Below are 24,978 nucleotides of genomic sequence, written 5' to 3' on the forward strand. Positions count from 1 at the left end.
TACTTTAGCCATTAGCCAATAAGGCTTTTACAAACTGGCCCCATGAGTAAAAAGTATAAGTAAAAGTATTGGAAATACTTCAGTAAAGTAAAATAAACATAATAGTTACTTTACACTACTGCTTTGTAGAGCATAACCCATCCTAGGACAGAATGTTGTTACCAGGGTGGAGGAAAAGAAGTACTAAGTAGCAATATAGCCGAGTCAAACATTAAAAAGGCCTTATAGCTATTTAACATTTTACACAAGTACAAGTAGTAAAGTAGCTACTGTAAAATAAGCTGTTAGAATATATTTTTAAATACAGCCTACCTATATTTTCATGCCAACTTGGCATAAAAAATAGCTTAATATAGTCCTTTGACTTCGGTACTGTAAATAGGCCATATTTGTATAAAGAAATGTGTAAACAGAGCTGCCACATTGCAACTTAGAAAAGCTAGCTTTACAAAACCACAAAAATGTGCCTTTAAAAAAATCAGCATTATAGGTACACATAACACATGTCTTGGTATAAAGGTAGCTGCAGGTATAAAGCGACACCTTGTGGAAAAGACAGGACCTTACCATCAGCATTTCATTTCCAAAGGTTTCACAGGTTACCAACGGCAACAAAGTCCAAACAATCATGATGTGGTTGGTGCATGCATGGGTATGGACAGAAAAGCACAGCACAGGAATATAATCAACCAGGAATTCATATTGTTTATTTAGCTGCAGACCTTTTCACATGGACTGAATACAGTAGGAACTTGAAGCTAAATATTTGACAGAGAACCTTCCTGCGTCGGTGCTCTCTCAGTCAGGCGGTCAGGACAAGTCAGGTCAGGGCATTGAAATGAGTTCACCTCTGTCCATGTTGAAGAAAACCAGGCGTCTTCCACTCCAAGGCTCCCAGGAACAAGGGTAGGCTACTTGTGTGGGGGGGAAAATTAACTTTACAATTAAAACGTGCAAGAACTAAGGAGATGACATATTTAGATTAAAGTCCACAAGTTTGTCATTTTTTTCCCCCACAGAGAGAGTGGAAGGGTACCGTTCAAGGACAATCTTACCAGAAGTAGGTCTTGCACCTTATTACAAGTCAAATCTTTATACCTACCAGCGCTGCAAGTATTCATTATTTTCTTAGCAATTATTTTTGATAACTTTTTTGATTAATGGAATAGTTAATCTAGAAGCATTGCCTGTTTCAATTGTGTGTCATTGTAGTAAAACTGTAAAAGCTATTCTAACAGTCAGTATGCAGTGCCAGTTGGTGCCACAGGGTGGTGCACTGCTCCCTTTTGTAGTTGGCTGCCAAATAAACAGTTAACTGAGCTTAGTGACGTTCATCTGTGTCTGTGTGAAATACCTGGACTGACATCTATTCTGTGTGTGTGTGTGTGTGTGTGTGTGTGTGTGTGTGTGTGTGTGTGTGTGTGTGTGTGTGTGTGTGTGTGTGTGTGTGTGTGTGTGTGTGTGTGTGCCTTTTTAATTTGTCACAGTGTCCTGCAAAACATGTGAAAATAGCAGATCACGCATAACAAATCATGTTGTAAGCTTGTAGATCAGTTCTTAACATTTTTCCTATAATGACATGCCCAAAATGGGGATCGATTATTAATCGATTATTAAATTAAATGATCAATTAACTCAATTACATTGATTAACTATTGAACCCCCATACCAACCAAAAATGGCTACACTGTATAATGAAGAATTTCCCCCATGTTTTCGACCATTTGACTTTGATTGCGAAATGTCTTGTTGATGAGCAGTTTAGTGACTGCTAGTGCTGCAATCATATTTCAGAATATGAAGAGATAATTTCTGGCCGACACCCTCCCACTGTGTCCCAGCGGCCTGATGACAATGTCTCCACGTCAACATCAAAATCTTTCTCCAATACACTCAGTAACGGTAAGGTATTTTTTATAACTAACGTGTGAGAAGTGTTCAATGTAATCCTCTCTACTAATTAAATCATAGAATACCTAGACCTTTTTCATTTTGTGTATTTGTGGTGGTCACCCAGGTATTCCACCGAGTGACTATGAGCTGATGTCGTCCATGATGCAGCGACTGGCCTGTCTGGAGAGAACGCTGAAGATCCAGGCTCACCAGATAGAACACAAGGTGAGTCTCCAATACACGTCAGCACGAGGTACAGTCAGACATCAAGGCTAAAGGGATAACACAAAAGAAAAGTATCCATTGTGTTCCGCAATCAGTTCATCAACATAGCATAAAAACAACATAATAATACGTGTATGTCATCAACTAATACAAATATTATTATATTAATATTATTTACAAAGGAGTAAAAGGAGAAATGTCAGCAATGAAGTGAATGACACCTCCTTTCTCTGGGAAATTGCATTGACCTGCCCTATTGGTTTCCTGATAGATAGTTTTTCAGGTTATACTGTATACAGTTTTGAAAGAAACCAGTGATTCACATCTTTTAATGGATGGTGTGGTGTCAGGGCATTCCACGTTTGGGTGGCAGAGTAGTAGTTTGTTCTATATTTGGGTAGTATAGCCTACCCGGCCGTTCAGACTCACAGTAATTCTGCCGTGATCTGTATACTCGGTCTCAGTTCTTCAGACTCAACCTCATGCTCCAGCATAGGGGTCTTCAACGTTTTTCAGGCCAACTAAGGACCACTAAGCTGAGAGAGAGATGAAGCTCACTACATATTGGATTCATGATAAATGTTGGCTTTCAGACATTTAACCACTTAAACCCTCAATACTTATTACTTTGTAAACATGACCTTCTTTGACTCGGTAGGCCTGCCAACTACTTTGTCTCTTTCTTCGTCTACACCAAACCTCTGCACTGAAAATAGTCATCTACAAGCTTGTGGTTTAGATTGCATGCTACATAGACAGATACATAGCTCATCTTTTACCAGACATCTTTCAATGTACAGAATGTTATTTAGATAGCTGCAAAGATCCGTGGGACTGGAATACTTGAAAAACAGGTGGCGATCCGAGCACTAAAAAAGGTAAAAATGAGAGGGTGGATAAAGTCAAGGTACTTTATTTAGAAAAGTTAAAAACAGCCAACATGTTTCGACTCACAGGTATGTGAGTCGAAACTCACAGGGCAGGTATGAATGTATGTTATTGTTAATTGTAAAGTTGATGTATTTTAACTGGCAATATATTTTTCGATAATCCTATTTTGTCGCCTCAAGGACAAAAGGATTTCTGTTCTGGAAGAAAAACTGAGGCTTCTTAAAAACACAGGTACCTCCCAGCAATTATCCAAGTAAATACTGTATATAAACATAATTTATTTCTTTAGTCTAAATGATTCATCTGTGTTCATTTAGAGACAGCTAGTGACCTGCCTGACAGAGACAACCTCGTTAACTCATGCAGCCGTCTGCAGACCCAAGTACATGAAATGGAGGTAAGTTCAACTTCTTGAACCCTAGCGCTTGAACCCTAACCTAATCTACAAGCTCACAACGGGTCACAGCACCACACGCTGTGAGCTTGTAGATCTGCAATTACTAGTGTATATACTATACAGTTTACAGTATAGCCCTAGCTGGACGCCGGTAGTAAGGTTTTTAGAGGTTGCGAGAAATAATATTATAGATATGATTTATTTTCTTTCACAACAAAGCATAGAAACTACAAAGAATATAATCATTTTTATATTAATAATAATTGTGGGAGGTCTACGGCCAAATACATATTAGGTGGCCCTTTAGTTTTAAGACCCACTACAATGTTGATTCACGCCGTGTTTAATGTGTGGTTCCTCCGTGGCAGAGTTTTCTGAGTGAATATGGCATGATCTGGGTGGGCGATGGAGACAGCAGTAAGACCAGTGAAGAGGAGGGAGAAGACCATGAATCCTTCCAGAGACAGAGCTCCTCAGACAGAGACACGTGGCAACCAGGTTGGGGCACCAACCTCTCCTTCCTCTATATCAGGAAGCCAACAAAACATGGTTTCAGGTCACCCCTGTAAATAACTTTTATATCCAAGGCACCCCTGAATTTAATTGATACTTTATAGAACCATTACATGAATATGTCATATTACGTAAATAAGTACTGTAAATCTTTCCCCCTTAGATACAGTATGTGTCAGGGGGAGAGAAGAATAGTTTCCATTACGAGTCACGACATATTGAAAATAACTCCATACTTGACATTTAATTTAACCACTTGAACCCCAGCATCCCTATTCTGGGGGGAACATTCACCAAATATAAACTCACAACGCGTGAACTTGTAGATCGGCTATATTTTGGCGAGGAGGTTTGGCGGTCCATCTTACTAAAGTATAGAGAGTTTATAGTAAGTGGTTAAACTGAAGTGATATTGATAAATTCCAAATATTATCATAGTATTCTGCGGCACCTCTAGACTTGTGTCACATCACCCTAGGGTGCCACGGCACCCATTTTGACAAGGTTTTCTTTTCAAGGACCCCCGGTTTGGTACGCATTAGGCCACGAACACCCCATAACTCTGAGTGTTACAGACCTGGCTGTAAGGGTCCATTTGGTTTCTGAGCTCACATAGCGCGTTGCATCGTGATGAGTCGTGAACTATGTATATCTGTACAGTACAATAATTGAGTAAATGTACTTTGCACCACTGCCCCTTGCAGCCTCCTCCGTGATCAGGAGCTTCCAGATGAACTTTGACCTGGTGGTGCAGAGCGTCCAGGAGCTGAACATCCTGGCTGGGGAGGGGACGTCCTTCGTTCAGGCCACAGCCAGGGGGGCACACCTGGCTCAAAAGACCCCTGTCCCGCTCAGGCTCTACAGCAATGGCATTGTGATGTTTGACGGACCCTTCCGCTCTTACCAGGAACACAGCACCCAGGTCGGTTTGTTCAAATATGTCAACTTAAATAGCTCTATATTCTGCTGATACAACTGTTTGTTCAGCAAGAGGGGTCTCACGGTCACTCCAGCTCTTTAGTATGAAACAGAAAATACATTTTCAGGTCGGGATACCAATTTCATCCAATCAATTCAGGAGAGAGAGAACACATACAGGATACAGGATTAGCAGGTTACATTTTAAGTAATGAAACAAATAGATGAGCAGACAAAATAGGAAAAGGAACACAATGAATCTGATAAATGATCTTTGTAGGGTTCTCTCTCCTGATTGAATGACAAGACATTGGAGTCCCACTTGAAGATGGTTCTTCTGTTTGTTTTAAAGAGCTGGCGAGAGAGAACGCCCTCACATTGCAAGCTTGTAGATCTGATCATGAACATCCAGCTGTTCTCGCTCTTTGCAGCGGTGCCTGCAAGACCTGATGGACGGATATTTCCCATCGGAGCTCCAGCAGAGATTTCCGGACGGAGTGCCTTTCGAGGTGCGTACTGCAGCTGTGTGTTTGTGTGGACATGACGAGACAGCACGGCACGAGTGCGGACACCTTGCTGAAGTGTTCTCTGTCTGAACATGTGACATTCCATGGGGCGGGTGGTATGAGGTATGAGGCTCAAAATGTCCCACAAGATGTTCAACTTGCTGCACAAAATCACAACTTACACAAATATGTTTTTTCCCCCCCAAATGTTCAAAATGTTTTAAGAAATAGCTGGGGGAAATGGGCTATAAGAGGTATGGGCTATAAGAGGCCCCCAATATATATTGTGTGCGTGCGACGTGTGTGTGTGTGTGTGTGTGTGTGGGGGGGGTGTCTCAGCTTTTGTCAGATGTAAAAAGGGTGGTCTCCAAAGATAAAGGGTTGATTGCTTTGTGCAGGTACATGACAGACGGGAGGAGACATTTATTTTTAGGAGACCTTGGGCTGAGTTTCCTGGAAAAGGACAGTCTGTTGATGGAGCATCAGGCCAAGAATCATCCAGTACGGTTCCCTCTGAGATACCTGGTCTGTACTTTTACACCAAATTGGAAATGTGGTACTTCTATGTATATACTGTAGTCGACAGAGTTCTATGTCAAGTACTGCATCATTCTTGTCTTTTTTATTATTATAGTAATTTAACTATTTTGTAACATATATTGTTTCGAAAGGCTCCCTTCCTTCCTTCCTTACTTATTTCTAAAATACTTATAAATAAATATGGATTATAGACCGGTGCCCTTGGTCTAGTAGTTAATGTTAATCTATTTAACCTACCTGAGGCCGATTCTAAAAACGCCTTCTAAAAAAACCTTCAAATTATTATTAAAAAAACAAAAACTAAATTGTGTTGCTACATGTAGCAACAACTATTGAGACACAGAGCCTCTGTGTTTGCCTATCCCCCTGATTGATCAGTTAATGTAGTATTGCCCTAGTAAGGATTAGCAGATATCAGCCCTAGAGTTTGTCAGTTTTATCACTCCTCTCATCCAGGCAAATACAAGCTGGGTATAAGTGAAATCAAATGTGATAATGTGATCTACTTTTTCTTTTTTTTTGCCTGTACACAGGCAGGAAGACCACTATGGATCAGTTCCTCAACATGTTGCCCAAAGTGGTGGTGAAGGCTGGCAGAGTCATTGATATCCGGGACTCAGTCCAGGCTGTTCTGCAGGTGAGGCCAGAGAACATGGATGCCAGGGAATCTCAAGGCTGTCCTACATGCCGTCTTTGCCCAATACAATACACATTTACACATAATACATAATTTAATTTAATTAATACACATTCCTGCTTGTCATACAGCCTCTGCCTCATCTTTCACAGTCTGATTTCCACTTCATGTTTTCAATACAGGGACAGTCTGACATCCGCAATTCAGTGATTCTGGTAGAAACTCCAGTGCTGCAGGCCATGAAAGAGAGGTACGCAGGAATGTTAAATATCAAGTCCAGAAATTCTACATCATATTCCATCAATATGAAGTAGAAAAGGATGGAACATTTTCTAAAACGGCGAAAAGGATGGAACATTTTCTAAAACTAAATCAGAGTGCAATGTACCCTGATTCCTTTTGTTATTTATAGAAAATGTACCATAGATTTTGTACCTACAGACCCAGTTTGGCCTTCATAAATGTCTTCTAAATCCAGTTTTCTGAAAAACTTGATGTTGCTATATCAGTGGTGCTCAAACTTTGTCATGTCAAGGTCAAAGCAAAGATATATGTACTTGGCCCCCCCATCTCAAAAATATTTTGTTCCAGGGACCCCCCCAGAATCAAATATGTGAGTTGAAAATGATTATAGATCTGAGGCCGATTCTACAAATGCCTTCTAAATCAGTCAGTTCTCAAAGGACCACCCAAATTGATTTATATCTTTTTACAAGCTCACGAGCTTGTACAGTATATATCTACTATTTATATATAGCCAACACAATTCTTTTTAATGACACTTTTTAATGATTATTTAATTGGTGACGTTGCAGTGATGACGTGGACATAATGTAGAAGTGACCCCTGTTCACCTTCTCTCTCACGCAGACTGGAGATGTGTGACAGTGAGCGGCCTCCGTCAGCTCGTGATGTCACCACACTGAGGGTGAAGTCAGAGGACGGGGAGAACAGTTACATACTGAAAATGCGCTTCTCGGAAACCATAGGTCACCTTCGCCAGTATCTGGACAGACACCGGTGAGACGACTGGCTGGACTGTCCAGGACAGTGCTTCTCAAGCAATTTCGAGGACCCCCAGTTTGATATGGTTGTTGTTGGGCAGAAACCGCTTATTATATTTTAACTTTTTGTTTTATTATCATAAATGAATGCCCTTCTTGATCATATATCAGTGTCACACAAAAGCATCAAAACTAGCACATCCGCAAGCTCGAAACGAGGCGCGAAGCTTTTTGAACATACTGTATGGGGTTTCCACCCGACAGAGACGATAATTATGCAGATTAGGTCACAGGCCCCCATAACTCTCAGTTACAGACCTGCAAGGGTCCGTTTGGCTCCTAACTATCAGTAATATAGCTTTTGGGGGTTTTTTACCCCCTGGAACACCTTCAAGGAATATGCACTGGGGTCCCCGGACCCCGCTATGAGAACCACTGGTGCAGCACTAAACATTGAGTTGAGCTATAATGAAAGGAAATACTAACACATATCCCACTTTCAACCTGGCATTCTTATTTTGGGTATACTATAAAGTCATTATCATAGGTGAGTATTTTTCAAAACTGGCCAAATAGCAAAGAAAAGTTCAAAATGTGATTCATCATACAACAGAAGTATACTGTATACCAGTGGTTCCCAACTTCCCAAACTTTTTAGATATAGACCGCTCAAGACCCAAAAGAGCAATTGAGATGTCTGCCCAGGACCCAAGCTAGTGAAAATAACATATTTAAGCTCACAACGCGCCGCTTTGTGAAGTTGTAGATCAATGATTTTCACTAATAGACATTTATTTTCTTTTTTTCATGACATTTTTGCTTTTTTGGGAATGTTTTTTAAAATGATAATGTAGGAAAAATACAAAATAAAGAGACCCATAAGACAGTGTTTGGGAACCAGTGCTGTATAGGAGTTTATGTTCATGGAACTCAACTGTACGCTCTCACTCGTCTCGTCTGTGCCACAGGGGGGCAGGTGTCATGGACTATGACGTCATCAGTGTGTTCCCACAGCGCTGCTATGACGACAACCACCACACACTCCTGTCCTGTGGACTCACACCTAATGCTGCACTGCTGCTACGGACCAAGATCAGCTGTTCACAGACAGACAGACAGACAAAGAGACCATAATCTCCGGCCTGGCGGAGATAACGAATGGGGGGGAAGGGAGGGGGGGGGGGGGGGGGGGGGGAAGAACCTGGACTTAGGTGGTGTACCATTTTCAGCGCTTATTTTCTTTTACAGTTTAAATTATTCAATGAACTGTTTTCTCTCTTTAAAACAAATAAAAATACATGAAATGCTCCTTTAATCATCACAAATTAAATGAGAGAGGTTGTGCAATTTACCTCATGCACTCTCAATAACCTACAGGGTGTTTTGTGCTGTAACTTGGAGGTATGTATGGCTCAAACGTGCTTAATATCTCTCCCTGGCTAGCAACAGGTGAGAGATGCACTAAAACTTTACCTTCAATTACTAATAACACAAAATACTCATGTACAGAAATTATATATCCTTCAGTAACAACATAAATATCAGATTGTTTCAACATGTAACATGTACACACAATGACTAGTAGGCACCTTGTGGCTAAACTAACCATCCACTGTTATACAATATACAGTCTCACTCACCGCTGATCAATGAATGATCTGGCTCAGACTGCAATCACCTGGCTGGTCGGTGATTGGCAACATTCGCTCAAAACTGCTCTACAAAAGTTAAAATGACACAATATACAGATCAAAAGCTGTCCAACAACATTTAGAATGTTGGTTTGGAACTGTAATCTTACCAAACGGATTGCAAAGGATTCTCTCTCTGTGTTTGTGTACTACAGCATAGGAAGAACCACCATGTGTAGTGTTTCATTTCATTGAACTGATTAAGTACTGACAGGAAGTAGCATCACTGGTAGGCTGGACATAAACTCTTACTGATTGTCAAACTAGGGTGGCAGTCACAGAGCCAGGTAATTTTACCCTTTTGCTGAAATATGCTAGACACCCTGGTTTGTATGTTTTTAAATCAACTGAAAATGAACTTATTTATTCATCCATCCCATTCATTATTTTAAATACAGGCTGCTGATTTCAAGCCTGGGTTACACCCATAGAGTAGGTTACACCTTGCTGTGTAATTTTACATGTCAGACTGTCCTGTGGAAATCAAGTTAGGGTATAGTGTTCAGTAAAAGGAGTCCCCATGTCTCTCGGGCTCTTAAGCCCTTGTTGATTTTTATGAAGTCTGTGTTGCTCATCAAGAGAAAGAGGAGGCAAAACTCATACATAACATTTATTCAGAAAAGTTTGCTAGTCGCTACATTATTGAATCAAGTGCTAGCTTTGATCCAATAAGCTGACTGGGTTAATACGTTGATTAGAGAAACAACATGATGGAACAAATCATCTTTTTTTTTTTAAATGATATTCATTGCCGAAAGCTACTGATAGCTCTAAGATAAACACCCTACTCTTTCACTATAAAGTGCATCCCCTGTCCTTATAGACTAGTAGTGTCCAGTCATATGCCATGGAGGCCTGAGTGTACAACACGTTTTCATTCTATCCAAACACTCCACCAGGTCCACTGGAGTCCAACACGGTTCTAGGCCCCCTCCTGTCTGTCAGTTTTCCACTAAATATCTTAACCGAAAACAGCCGATCTACAAGATCACAATGTGTAGAGATTAAGGATTCTAGGGTACTTCATATGGTTAACACCACTTTCAACGAATGGGTGAAACACTGCATGCACTTGACCTCCATGATACATAACTGGATACACTGACACAGACTAACATGGCCCTACATTAAAGGGCAATATTGCACAGTTTATTATACTGTCATTTAGATAAGAACCATACTCTGTTTCACACAGGGTTACCACTTCCTCTCAATAACGTTCCTGTTCTCTTAGTGAGTGATGAAGGCCCATCATAGAGAAAGAGAAAAACGTCACAAAACTACAGAGCGCTGTGCGATTATTTTGTTTACATGTTAAGCATAATGATGAAGAGCCTGTCCTCTTGCTACTTGACAATCAAATGCCCTACACAAAATATTCCATATTGGATTTGAAGCACACAAATCACACACAGTTATAGCAAATATGATTTGATTAATACTGCGAAAGCACAAAACGTAAAGGTGGTTGCACACTGGACTGTTGATTCTGTGGCCCTGGGCTGAACCAACCTGAACATGAAGCAATTATCAGCAATTTGTGAGAAATGGCTTAAGACAGTAGTTTTAAACTGGATTGGCTTAGAACAAAAAGTTTACCTTCTCCATGAAATCATAACCCTACAGTGTTGACTAATCTGGTAATCTGGAACAGCTAAGCCATGTGTTTATTCCTTGCTCTAGGAAATAAATATGCCACAAAAGCGAGGGTGAGGTCATTTTTGTTGAAATTGCGGACAAATTGTCCCGTGTTACCAGATTTGACCTGTCTAGTTTGTTCTTTAGTCTGTGGTGATGTATGAATATGACGTATGTCCCATGACACACTTTTGGCTCATGATGCATGGTTTGAGAAACACTGCCTTAAGAGATGTGATGAGAACTCCTGGCTTTTGTCCATTTGATAGGAAATAGGAAAACAGCACTCGTGACTCTAGGAAGTATCAAACATGTTTGCCGTGGGTGCGGCTGAGGTCATCTTGGCTCTCAAGTGTGAAAGGACAAATGTCAGTGCATGCAGATCAGCCAATGATAAAGAGTTATTAGCGGGAAGGAGCATGAAAGTCCCATTCTGTGATCCTCTTAAATACCTAATCCCAAATGTGTCCATTTGGAAATGAAAATCTTGATGTTGTGGAGACCTCCATGGTTGTAGCCCTTGAGCAACAGTTTATCTGATTCCGCTGATAGCTTTACGAGGTTCCCTCTTAGCTGCAGGGGCACGCATAAGACCGCAGAAAGCTACTAACAGCTGTGTACATATCATAAAGACCGCTGTCAACAAAATACAATCCAGCTTGTGTTTTCACCAAAAAGCTACTGTATATTATGAAGTATTTTGTATCTATTGTATCCACGGCAATCTTTCTTATGGCCACAGCACTCAAGGTGTAGGCCAGCACCGGTTATGCCTGAATTAAAATACTTGCACACGCTGGTGTTGAATGTAGTAAAAAGCAGATATACAAGCTCACAACTTGTCACATTCGTGACGCATTGTGAGCTTGTAGTTCTGCTATTTACTGATCAGGACAGCGGCACGCAACTACTTAAGTATAAATGAGGATTTAGAGGAGAAACACTGGTTGGTTGTGTGTGTGAGTCCTGGGTGGTTTTAGTCACATTGACCTCCCCCGGCTTCGATCTTCCTGGCTGCAGGACCCAGCTCCACCTTGCACACTCTCTGGGCAAACTTCAATGAGCATAAGGTTTCTCCCACGTTACTCTCCAAGGCAGATACCTGGGATACAAAAGACCACATAGAAATGAGGAATTAACACATGCCTTAACCACATGAAGCCTATAGCATCCCTATCCTGGGAACATTCAGCGGAAGAATACTGACATGAATGAGATTTTATCCATTCCACCATCTCCTCTTATGCATCTTAGAACAAACTTCATTTACATAACAAATCTTATCTCGTCCATATTTGATCTGTGCGTGCACAGTTGCACACACACACACAAACACACACACACACACACACACACACACACACACACACACACACACACACACACACACACACACCTGCACCACCATGGCTGTCTTGTTGCCTCTGCCCAGAGAGTCTTGCAGCAGGTAGGTGAGCCGGGAGTTCCTGAAGGGGACGTGTGTCTGCCGGCCCCTCAGGGCTTGGATGACGTCTCCCAGGGCCAGCAGGGAGCGGTTGATGTTCTGAGCCTCCTTCAGCCGCTCTCCCTCAGCACCGGACTTCCAGACCCGCTCTGAGCCGGCCAGGTCCACTAGGTTCAACTTACCTAAAATATGAAAGAATGTAATACAAACAACAAGAAATTACTCAAGTCATTGTATGTCCCATTTTGGGGGCGGGAACCCCTTTTGGTGTTAGCATTATGCTATGCTTTAGCTATTGAAAAATAGCAGATCTACAAGCTTGTAGGTCTGCTTGTGGGTCTGCTATTTTTTTTAAATCAAAGAACGACTGACATAGAAACAGAACACAGCCTTTTCAGAAAGCTTTTGACTCAGGTCAAAATGGGATATATCAGTTTGCTGCATATTGTACCTCAGTGGGGCTTTCTGTAGTCACGGTTGCGGCGTCTAGTCATGGTGCGGTGGGGGAAACACTCTGAATGGGTTCAATATTAGGCGGTGGAAAAAGGAACTGAAGCGGGTCAACCCCGGATGGAAAAGGGGCCTGTCTGAGTACTTAGTGCAGCAGTCACTACCCGTTCACTGTCAGAGTACTTGGAGGATAGTCTATGACGGCAGTCAAATATGACGACATAACTTAGCAGGAGAGTTCAGACAAAGGGACAATACACACACACGTATAGACAAAATGGTGGAGTCGAAGCCGAGACACACACAAACACACAGTTCTGGATTTATATACCGGTAGTTAGAAAAGTCTTGAAAACCATTGCAAATGTATCTTTCGGATAACCAAGTGGCCATGCCCAGAGTGAGACTGACCAGTGGTTTTGGCTCCGCTGGCCAGGTCCGTGCCCAGTACACTGATGCAGAGCAGAGCGTGGGAACGGGAGCTGTGCTGGTTCATCTGAGTACCGAAGGTGATGCGGTTCCTGCGCGCTGTTTTTAAGAGCTTGGAAAACACAAAAACACAAGAATGAGTCTTCACTGTTGACTGTCTTATCCTGATTTAAACTTAGTTGTACGAGAGTGTCCAGCACAGAAAATAGCCAAGCTACAAGCTCACAACGCAAGCGACACCTTGTGAGATTGTAGACTGGCAATTTTTTCCGCCACTCTCGTATGGCGGAGTACAAATTAGGCACCAGTTGCCCTTGAGCAAGGAAATTTCCCCCAAATAACTCAAGCTGAGCTGCTCAGTGGCCATCAGCAAAAACTGGTTGTACTGGACAACTCCCATAAGTGAATTACAATAATAAACAGTGTTGAGTGATGAGTGTAAAGAAGGGTATTGCTGTGTTAAGAATTAGGCCTACAAACGTCTGTGTTACCTTCTTGATGTGCTGAAAGCTCTTGACCTCCACCACCCTGAGGCCTGGAACATGCAGCTGGCCGGTTCCATCTGGGTTGATCTTTATGTCCAGCTTCTCTCCGTCTTTACTGAGCAGGTCTCTGGAAGCCAACAACCAAACATATAAAAGATGTACAACAAAATAATTACCGCTATCACTTTATTATTATCTCTTGGTCAATAAATCACTTTATTGGCCAATTGGGTTTGCATTTACACCGTCACAAGTTGTCATATGGGCCGCCTGGGTAAATTTAAATGTTATTTATGCTCTTTATCAGGTAAGACATAGATTGTATACCATACCTGAGCACCTCATTGTAGATCTCCACAGAGTTGACACTGACCGTGTATGACCACATGTCCTTCCTGTCCTCCATCTCATTGAACAGATATTTGAGGGCCCTCTGGTTGATGCCAGGGTTTTCCACACTGCCCTGGTAACCACAGAGGGAAGAGTTATCCATTTGACTTGCGGGCTGCGTTACGCCGGAGTCACTCGACACCAGTGACGTAGCGTGCCAAAAATAGCCGCTCTAGTCTACACTTGTAGTAGCTTGTAGTAGATATTTTATCTTCGGCCTTAGAAATGGGCCTTCATAGAGGACTGACTATACTACTGTACTGCCAGTGGGAGGTCTCTGCTGTCTGTGTACTTGTGTAAGTTCTCTTGAGTTAAACGTCCAGACAGGGCCTCCTCTCAGCTGAACCATTATAAGTCTGTCTTTTACAAAATACAGGATGTGATGTGACTAGGTCAATTTTATTATTATACAAAAGATTTAAAAAAAAAGTTACAACTTTTCATCAATTAAATATGAAGTGCCGTGATCTTTTTCCATCCTAAAAGATCACCAGGCTCCACAGCGCGTATTGTTCTATGACTCTCTGTTATTCTATGTTGTTGTATTGGCTCAAACAGCGTTCCACAGCGCCTAATGTACTATGACTCTCTGTTATTCTGCAGCTGCTAAACAAACTTTTCATTGTCTTACTGTAGGATCATAATATGTGAAGTAACGCACCTCCATGGTGTGGGTCTTTCCAGAGCCAGTTTGTCCATAAGCAAATATGCAGACATGGTAGCCGTCAATGCAGGAAGTCACCAAAGGCTCAATCTCCTGAAATACCTGAAATACCAGAAATAAACAATATTTTAAAATCTTTTAGACATGTAGCTCACAGGGATGAGCAGCATTGGAACCGATACAAATCTAAGACGAGACAATATTAACTATTATATCAATTATGGATTTATTCATTTGTATGGGTTGTATGCCTAACAAAATGCACCTGGGGTATATTTTGATTGTGAGCTTGTACTAATCATTTCCCACCAAGTTTCAAGAAAAAAGACACGAACCCATTCTCAATTCTGACCTTTCATTTATATGGTGACCTATACCTTGTGGCCTGGCATGGCCAGACTAATCACTATGTGTAGATCTGGAATCTGGAATCTCTGTGGAACCTGCATTTTCAAGGGGCGGATAAAATAATGCCTCTGGTGATAAACTCGCCCCATATTTGCATACCAGGCCCTGATTGGTCCCTCACTACTTCGGAGGGAGGGACTTCTGGAGTGAAATCCAATCACAACTGAGCGGTGCCAGACCAAATCTGGCAGATTCGTCTGGTTACCAGGCTATGGACCTTTTATTAGACCCAACAAAGGTCAAAAAGCTCATCTGTTCTCAAGTTATCTTGCTACATACAGCCATAAAATACATAATGCATACAAACAAGACTGATTACAATACCCTGCCATTAATTGCTGCAGGCAGTCATTAGAAACAATGAAAGTCAAGGGAGACAATAAACAATGGAGGTCATTACAAGAGTTGACAAATTAATAAGTAGAAGCTGCTGCTTTAGAGTGCCGTGATTTTTGTACTTTTTCAGTTTTGTATGTGTCTATGGAGTTAACATTACTCTAATAGACCCCCAAGTGTGGTTATAATATTCAAATGTCTTCCCTGTGTATTTTTGGTATCTTCCTGAAAGCTGAAAGCCTTCGAGTCAAATCATAACCTAACCCTACTCCCCCATTATCATACAACAACAGCTGTGGGGTATGGGGGGTGGTGCTAAGGTGAAAACCAGGTATACTTAATGATAAAACATAAAAACATAATTTTAACACAAATCTTTAAAAAAAATCTTTAAAAAAAATCTTCCTCCTAGTATAATGGATGATCATATTTTAGGGAGGGCAAAAATCACGGCACTATCTTTAAGGTCGACACACTCGATACAACTCAAATATCAGCACATAAGAACAGATTCCAGCTACTAACAAACAGAATGACATTTGTTATTAATGTAGATTTTATTTGTCCAGTACCTCTTCTTGGGTGGCCTGTGGGTGGAAGACCTTGTCCAGTTCAAACACACGTCCCTTCCCTTTATTCATGACGGTGAGAGCAGACTCGTTGTGGGGGTCCGTGGTCACGACCACCGACTGTCCTTCCTCATGCTGGTCCTCCTTGAGCACAGGCTTCACACGACACAGCACGCGGATGTTGCCTAAATGGTAAATGGCAAACGGTACATTTCTATAGCGCCTCCTATTCGCACTCACGCACACACGCGATATATCATCGCGTGTGTGCGTGCGTAAAGATCGCTTTATACCAATATGAAACGGTTTACCTAAAAATCTACTTTTAGCTCAGGCCCGGTTGCTAGGCCCGCCCACACGAAACCTGCATGCACATTGCATACGCTGCTGTTTTAATGGCGATCTTTAGACACTGTTTTCTCTGAAACTACGGCCCTGTCCATGGTGATGATCAAAGTCAAAGTCAAAGTAATACGATTTGTCACAGACGTTACAGCAGTGAAATTTGTTCTCCGCATTTGACCCATCTCTTGGAGCGGTGAGCTGCAGCCGTGCCGCGTTCGGGAATCATTTTGATTAGTACCTATTTGACCCCCCAATCCATTGATGCTGAGTGCCAAGCAGGGAGGCATTGGGTCCCATTTTTACAGTCTTTGGTATGACCCGGCCGGGGATCGAACCCCCGAACTCCCAGTTTCAGGGCGGACACTCTGACCACAAGGCCACTGTCTGGTCTAGAAAGATAGACATTGTGTGCTAAAAACGGAAGTGCATAAGTAGTAATCTCCACATCCAGCGGCAGCCAAGCAATCATTAAGGGCCACACGGTGGCAGTGAAAGACATTTTTCTCACTGATTGTGAATGAATACAAGATCATATCATTTGGCCAGTGTTGTTGAGAAGCACAGCTCTACAGGACAACATGTTGAGAAGCACAGCTCTACAAGACAACATGTTGAGAAGCACAGCTCTACAAGACAACATGTTGAGAAGCACAGCTCTACAAGACAACATGTTGAGAAGCACAGCTCTACAGGACAACATGTTGAGAAGCACAACTCTACAAGACAACATGTTGAGAAGCACAGCTCTACAGGACAACATGTTGAGAAGCACAGCTCTACAGGACAACATGTTGAGAAGCACAGCTCTACAAGACAACATGTTGAGAAGCACAGCTCTACAAGACAACATGTTGAGAAGCACAGCTCTACAGGACAACATATCATCTTCTTTTTCCGTACCTTTGAGTTCTACCAGCTGCTCGTGGTACTTCCTGCGCAGCGCCACTTCCTTCCTGTACTTCTCCAGTAGATCTTTATTTGCCTCAGACATCTCACTGATGGCTGCCGAAATCTGCAGTCAACAAAACAAAGAAACTGATCTGTCATTGGCATTGTCCCTAACTTTATTAGCAATATAACTTTAATAGCCAATAATAATAATAGTATAACCATAGTCAATTCCAATAATACTACAATAATATATTCACAATATTTCTTATGTAAAGTAAGGTTTTCAAAGTAAGCTTTGAAAACCAACGGTTAACGAGCCATGTGGCCCATAGGTCAGGTATCCTTAGTGTGAGGCAGCATTGGGTACAATCTCAGAGCGAATACTTTAACCACAAGGCCATTAAGCAGGTACTCCCTTGAGTGAATGCTTGTTAATATGAAATTGTACATTATACAACAATATATAAGAAGTGATATATTGGAGTTAATTTTCCTGTTCTTGTGCAGCGGATATGTCTCTGTTGCTGGCATTCAGTTCTTGTGAAAATTTAGAAAATGTTGAAATGTTAAAAAAAAAAAAAAAAAAAACTTTTTCTGCCTACAATGACAGAAATAATGACAAATCACACCCGTGTGAACTGAGTGATGCAACTCCCCTCTCCCCCTCTCCCCCTCTCTCTCTCTCTCTCTCATTAGCAGGCAACAGTACAGCACTATCTCTCTCTCTCTGTTTCTGGCACAACAGCGCCACTTTTGCCCCTACTGGTACTCTAACATAGTAACATAGTCCCATAGTAACATAGTCACATAGTCCCATAGTGACATTGCTGTTCCTTGGAGTGGTTGCACCACTCAAAAATAGGTATGCTAGGTTGATACTGTGCGCAGCAGCGGACCTGTTTCTTGGCATCAGTGATGGCTGCTCCATAGAAGTCGGAGAAGTTTCGGACCTGGCTCCTCAGGCTGGCGTAGTCTGTCTTCATGGAGCGCAGGGTGGGCGGCAGTGCTGTCAGACGCTTCTGCAAGCCTGTCGTCCAACACACAGTTACAGTACGCCTCGTTTATGTTTTGTCGTGCAACAGTGTCGCGCACCCAACATAGATCTAGGAAGCAGCTAAAATGTACCCTTACGGTATAAGGGCTCAGTGGTCTATATTTTTACACTCAAAGAGTTAAATTAAGACAGAGGATTTTTACTGTGTACTGAAATAATATACCTACCAAACCTAGCCTGGATCCAGCCCAAAGACCCCGCCCACTCTCTTAGTGGACTGCATCTCTTGTAGCTTGTCGTCAGCAGTACTTGCGCGCTCGCTCTGCTTGCGCACAAGTAGGCCATTTATGGTATGCATACAGTATAGCCCAGTGTGATAGTGATATCATAATAATAAAGTAAAATGATCTACAGTATTATGCAATAGGACAACAATTGTGCTGTTTGGCTGAAATGTAACTACACTACAGAGGGCCTTTACTCACAAGAACTGGTCGCGCAGGTCCTGGAAGGGTTCATTTGGCTGAAATGTCACTACAGAGGGCCTTTACTCACAGAAGAACTGCTCCTGCAGGTCCTGGAAGTGTTCGGCAGAGCAGCCAGCCGCCGCCTTCACAGCCTCCTCCTTCCTCTCCTCCAGGTGACTGATTTCCTTCAGCAGCTCCTCCCGCAGTTTACAGATCTCTCGTTCGTACGCTGCAATCTGGGAAACAAAATCACTTTATTGATCACATGAGGAAATGTAACACTGAGTTGTTAGTGTGCCGTAGAAGAGTGGTTTTCACCAGGGAGGCCCATTGGAAAGCAGAGGAAATAATTCCAATTAAAATCATAAGATCATTGACAACCATATTTTGGGCATGGCATTATCCCTTTTTAAAAAGTAGCTATTTTGGGGGGTTCCTAAAAGCTAGCAAGGTTCACGCTGCTTAACTGGACTGTGTAGAACAGAGGTTTCTGGGAAACCTCTGTTACCTAGACCGTGACTGCTGTCCATCGATTGGCTAACAACAGCGATCGGCTACATTGATTGGCCAAATCCAACTCATTAGATTTGGCTTTGTGGATTTGTCAAACTTTGTGAGTCATTTGTGCCACTTAACCAATATAAGCAGTAGAACACACATTAGGACTCTACTTTTACAAAGCAAGACTCGTGTTAGAAATGTTCTGCTGGAGCTGGGACAGCCGGACGTATCAGCATCCCAGAGGAGGATGGACAAACAACGGTGCAGTTGTTACAGTTGGAGACAAGGTGTACAACTTTGTAAATGATGATGACACGGGTCAGTTTGCTGTGAGGGTTTTCAACATGTTGTCTTTACGCTGGAGGAAGTTGCCCCCGGTGACAACCAAAGAGGTTCCATCCTCAAGCCGGCTCAGCTCAGCTGTTCTGGTTGAAGATGTCATCTACCTCTGGGGAGGGAGAGCGACGGACTCATTTCAGTACTACAACATGCTTAATGCATATGATGTGGACACCAACAGATGGTTTAAACCCAGGGTTTCTGGGTTATTTCCAGCGAGGTACTACCACTCGGTCTGCGTTTCGTGTTTATCCATGGAGGAGAAACCGATATGGCAAACTGGACTAATGACACCTACAAGTTGGACACCAGCACAATGGTCTGGTCTGTAATTAACACCAGAGGAACTCCACCCCCTGCTTCAAAAGGTCACTCTGCCACCATCATCGGAACAAAGATGTTTGTTTTTGGAGGCGAAGGGGACCAGGATGAGTACTACAACATCATCAGAGTGTTTGACACAGAGACCAATCAATGGCTTAACACACCTTCTGCACAGCTTCTTCCAAAAGGGCGCAAGTATCATTTATCCTTTGCCTACAATGCGGAGCTGTACATATTTGGTGGCCACAATGTGCATCTGTCCAACTATAGGAGCTTCACTGATATGTGGAAATTCAACCCAGAAACCTTCTCCTGGAAGAGGGTTGAGCCCGAAGGCACTTGTGTCATGTTTGGGATGTGCTGTTGTGTGGGAGATCGTGTCGTGTCTCTCTTTGAAAACGGTGTCCTGAGAATCTTGGACTTAAATCCTAGTCTGAAGACGTTGTGCAAACTAGCAGTTATTCAGCATGGTTTGGAGCAGGCGGGACTCACACATGATGTCAGGTGGGAACTGGCAGCCATGACTAGGAACAAAATAGAACATAAAACATACACTGAACTAACAAGAGACTTCCGGTTGAGACGCCAGCAGGATGAGAGCATAGTGAAAGAGCTCCCGACAAGAAATTGACAGAACCCCGTAAACGGCGAAATTATTGAAAAGAGAGGGGCAGAAATTGCTGGTAACAAAGGCTGTGGCAGAAGATCTGACCAAAGGCTTGGCCGTGACTCTGTGGTCCAGGCACCTCCTTGGCTGGTAATCCAGTCTGGCAGTGTGTCGCAATGTCTTGCTTGGGTCCTGTAGATTCTAAGGATTTGAGATCGGTGGAGATACCGTGTGTGTTTACTGTCTGTCCCTCCATAAAAAATATAAAATAAAGACGAAAGCCACAAAAATCATTAAAAGAAGATCCGACAAATCCTGAACAAACAAGACGAAAATTTGAGAATTGATTGATTGATTGAAATATGTATTAACAGTTTGCAGAATTACAGTACATTTCAAGCACAAACTCAATACAAAGACTGTTAACTGTGAGTGGACCACCCAATTAAGTATTGTAGTCTGATGAGGTGGTAACCAACCTTTTCAAGCCCAAGAGCCCATTTTATTCCCAATTGTAAGCCAAGATCTACCACTAAAACGTGTTAGAAAAAACACTTGTTTTTTTGCTATTTCTGACAGGCTCAATGCATGTGCACACATCCACACAAAGACTAAAGCTTAAATTAGAATAAATACTTATAGTAAGTTATATTATCAATGTCAAATAATATTAAGACAAATGTATTAGAAATAAAAAATATTAGGACAAAAATACAAATAAACTTCTTTGTTGAGTTTTTTTTTAATAAAACAAAATGCAAAGGACATGAATTGCTTTTACAGCACAATATTTTGTTTCTCATTTCAATGAATATTCACATTGGCAGATGTTCAAATGACATAGGCATAACATGACCATATATATTTGCACAGATATGGTGACATACTCTCAGGGTCAGCCCACCTTTAATGAGACTGCTGTGACTGCACTTTATCTGCAAGCGTTTTGAAATCTGGTTCATATTTAGTGATTGCCAGTCTGAGGGTGTCATTAAGATGTCATACGAGTTCATGATAGCGTCCCCGACACGTTGAATACTTATTTTTAAAGTTCGAACGCCAACTTTTAACCAAACGTGGGAGAAACACTGTGCACGGCTGCACGCACAAATAAAGAGTGCACTCGCGCACGCACATGACGACAACATTATTATCGATCAAAACAATCCTTAGCGTTGCTTACAAAAGCATGTGTTGCACAGCATGAATGATAAGTAATCACCGACCTGGCTGGATAAATATCAGTGGTCCATATCTATCAGTGGTCCATATCCATTGTGTGACCTGCTTAACGAGCAACGGTAGGCAGCCGAGTAAGTTACCAGTTTAGTAAATTAATAGTCTACTGTAGCTGTGTGTCAGATGTTCTGTCTGAAGTAGTCAAAGCTAAGGAGAATGTTACAATTTAATTCACAATCGAGCATCTTGCCCTGCATCGAATATCCCATGATAGAACAGCAGGATAAAAACGGATAGTCTGTCTATCATCCATGCATCCATGAGCTAAGCGTCAAGCCCTGTCTAGGACCCACTTCCTTAGTTCCTTCAAAACTGTGGCTTTCTTGTTCCAATAGTTAGAATCTTCAACTCTCACTGTGTCATGTTTTGACAGCGGCACTAAACATTTTGACACTTTGTCATAGTGATATATATCCAGCCAGGTCGGTGATTACTTATCATTCATGCTGTGCAACACATGCTTTTGTAAGCGACGCTAAGGATTGTTTTGATCGATAATAATCCGTCATGTGCGTGCACGAGTGCACTCTTTATTTGTGCGTGCAGCCGTGCACTGTGTTTCTCCCACGTTTGGTTAAAAGTTGGCGTTCGAACTTTACAAATAAGTTTAGTATTCAACGTGTCGGGGACGCTATCATGCTGCGTTCACTCTGACGCTCTGTGCTGCCTGCGAGGGAACAACAGACACACAGGACACAGCACATGAGCACAGAGTGCTAAAAGGGGGAGGGCCGAGGGCGGTGCGGTGGAAGCAAGGGGAACAGATCTTCAAGCTAAAATGCATCGAGCCTCTACACGTTGTTAGCTTGTAGATCTGCTCTTTTTTGCGAACGACATTCTGCTGTGTATTGGCAGTGATGGCTGGCTGCCCGTCAGTCTGACACTTCGGGATCGACTTGAAAGGTTCCCGCGAGCTACTGGTAGCTTGCGAACCCCTGGTTGGTTACCCCTGCTGTAGCACTTGCACTAGCCTCAATGACCTTACAGGTGTATGCAAAGGCCCAATTTATGTCATTTAGATAGCATTTAATGTAGACATAGCACTAGTGTATACTCATAGTTTCATTGTGCACAATATTCTACTGTTAGACGGATGCTAGGTTCTTAGCTTGCTTATGATCCTTAACTTTTATGTATTTGATGTATTACCATATGTGTTGTTCTTGCTTACTGTAAATTGCTCTGGATTAAGAGCGTATGCTAAATGCCTAAATTGTAAATTGGTATTCCGGTCCTACAAATTGGTGAAGACTGAAGACGTATGTTACCTGAATAATTGTACATACTGTTTTATGCTACTTTCATACGACTTATCATTAAAGGGATGAATACAAACAACCCAACGCTATATTCTTCAGTCATTCATTACCTTGTGCTGCAGATTACAACTGTGTTCATCCGACTTCCTGATGTGCTCCTCCAGCTGTTTACATTGCTCATTCTGATTGGTCAGCTTCTCTGACAAGTGCTCGTTCCGCTGCCTGGCCTTGGCCAGCTGCTTCAGAGTGGCAGGTGCATCCACCTCCACCGTCTGAGTCACATACTGCAGTGGGAGAGATCCAAAGTTGTTTTTAATTGTTGATTAAATACCATAAGATTTTAGTCGGCTAAAATGTATTCTGGCGGGCCTTGATGGCGTCGTAATGGCTGATGTGGGAGCTATATTCAGTCATTTTCTATTTCAGTATTTCTGTTATATATGTAATGCATTTCTTATTTTTAGTTTAATTTGCTTTGCTTAATTGGTTTGTTTACAGCCATTATTTCTGTTGCAGCTAATGCTTTTGTTTTGAAGGTGATGGGCAGTTCTGGGGGCACAGCTGAGGCTATTTAATTAAGTGAGCACACAGGTAGTCAGTGAGCACTGGGAAGGTCCATGGTTTTTTACCAGCAGGTTAGGGAGAGCACTGTGACATGATGACATCTTGTACTGTCTGTCTGGAGAAGCAAAATAAAAACACCATCAAATGTTTCTGCCCTGACTGGACAATGGTCTTATTCCCTACCAACTGCGTAAGCCTGGTGCTTTTAGTGGCTTTTAAGTTTTATTGTTCATAGTGTTGATTAGCCACTACAGCTGATTTTAGACTTGCTATTTTCAGCATGCAATTCTCTCTCTACACAGCCTTCACCACTTGACCCGGCCTACATTTCTACCTTTCTTTATTAAGGAAGATGAATTAATACGTCAACATGTTCTGGTATCATTCTAGAGCGCGCCACTGATATATATACCATCATCTTTATTGACAGATATAAAGTCAGTATAAAGTTATAATAACCTTGACAAGCGGCTCCTTGCCTCTCTCTCTGTCCAGCTCCAGCTGTAGCTCCCTCACGCGTTCCTCGCGTGTCCTCAGCTCCTCGGCTCTCCTACACTCGCTCTGCTGGCTCTGGCGCTCCAGGTAGGAGAGCTCCTCTGCTCTCTGCTGCAGAGACGACTCCAGCTGCTGCACCCGGCAGCGCAGGTTGTCGTTCTCCTGTCCGATGACAAACAAGAGTCTCTAACAGCCCATTGAGACCTGGAGCTAAAAACGCGTCTGTGTCACAATAAAAAAGAAAAGAAGAAGCGCTACGTGGGTCCTTTATGTAGAGAAAACTGCAGACAGGTTCTCTTTGGAGAGGGTTTCATAATTATAGCAAAGCACAAGATTTCTTAAAAAGTTCTATACCTCAGAGTCAATGTCACTGTGGAAGGAGGTAAAAGGTGGCGAACTTAAAAGGCAGCAAGGCAGCTCTGCCCAGTTCAAGTAGAAAAGAAATCCTTTATTTCATTTTAAAAGGGTTAAAAACACGACCAGCGCGTTTCGGCTTTCATCAGGGTCAACTGGGTCTGTGTCACGTTTATCGTTTAACCGCCTGAAAACGTGTGCAAGTCTTTTAATATATATTCTTTCACGGCAATCGTTTTTAACTCCCATCTTTGCTTCTGGGGGGTCCCTGGTGGAACAACATATTTTCAGATGGGGGTCGGCGGCCAATTACATATAATTGTCCTTGACATGAAATACTCTAATCTGTTTTTCAGAAACAATTGTTATGATTTAGAAGACCTTTGTAGAATCTGCTCTCAGGTCTCAATGGGTTTAAATAAAAAATGTGAGGAGTACTATTTTTGAGTGGTGCAACCACTCCAAGGAACAGCAATGTCCGTCTTCACCTATGTGACTATGAGTACCAGTTCGTCTTCACCTGTATGTGACTATGAGTACCAGTAGGGGCAAAAGTGGCGCTGTTGTGCCA

At 42.2% G+C, this 24,978-nt stretch overlaps 2 protein-coding genes across 3 annotated transcripts in view; one reads left to right on the top strand and one right to left on the bottom strand.

The window, feature by feature from the left end:
• Window positions 1–838: 838 nt before the first annotated feature.
• ubxn11 (UBX domain protein 11) lies at window positions 839–8,658 on the top strand (the record flags this gene model as incomplete). The annotated part of the gene is made up of 14 exons (XM_080768314.1): window positions 839–906; window positions 1,020–1,060; window positions 1,795–1,902; window positions 2,018–2,118; window positions 3,189–3,240; window positions 3,327–3,406; window positions 3,775–3,904; window positions 4,624–4,841; window positions 5,269–5,346; window positions 5,742–5,868; window positions 6,417–6,520; window positions 6,703–6,770; window positions 7,391–7,540; window positions 8,493–8,658. The coding sequence occupies 14 exons, from the start codon at window positions 839–841 to the stop codon at window positions 8,656–8,658; spliced, it is 1,491 nt and encodes a 496-aa protein (XP_080624440.1).
• A 1,669-nt stretch (window positions 8,659–10,327) lies between these two features.
• LOC308318263 (kinesin-like protein KIFC3) overlaps window positions 10,328–24,978 on the bottom strand; it is a 35,228-nt gene continuing 20,577 nt past the window's right edge. For both annotated transcript variants that reach the window (XM_080767749.1, XM_080767750.1), the window contains 12 exons: window positions 24,018–24,215; window positions 23,105–23,278; window positions 18,814–18,961; window positions 18,161–18,291; window positions 17,274–17,385; window positions 16,032–16,213; window positions 14,713–14,817; window positions 13,994–14,124; window positions 13,668–13,788; window positions 13,159–13,288; window positions 12,250–12,479; window positions 10,328–11,955 (listed from right to left, as the gene is read on the bottom strand). In XM_080767749.1, the coding sequence (XP_080623875.1) occupies window positions 11,830–11,955; window positions 12,250–12,479; window positions 13,159–13,288; window positions 13,668–13,788; window positions 13,994–14,124; window positions 14,713–14,817; window positions 16,032–16,213; window positions 17,274–17,385; window positions 18,161–18,291; window positions 18,814–18,961; window positions 23,105–23,278; window positions 24,018–24,215 (1,788 nt within the window). In that variant the 3' untranslated portion in view covers window positions 10,328–11,829. The remainder of the gene's footprint in view (window positions 11,956–12,249; window positions 12,480–13,158; window positions 13,289–13,667; window positions 13,789–13,993; window positions 14,125–14,712; window positions 14,818–16,031; window positions 16,214–17,273; window positions 17,386–18,160; window positions 18,292–18,813; window positions 18,962–23,104; window positions 23,279–24,017; window positions 24,216–24,978) is intronic.

Source organism: Protomyctophum bolini (assembly GCF_963924005.1).
Source record: "Protomyctophum bolini genome assembly, chromosome: 7".
Taxonomy (NCBI): Eukaryota; Metazoa; Chordata; class Actinopteri; order Myctophiformes; family Myctophidae; genus Protomyctophum; species Protomyctophum bolini.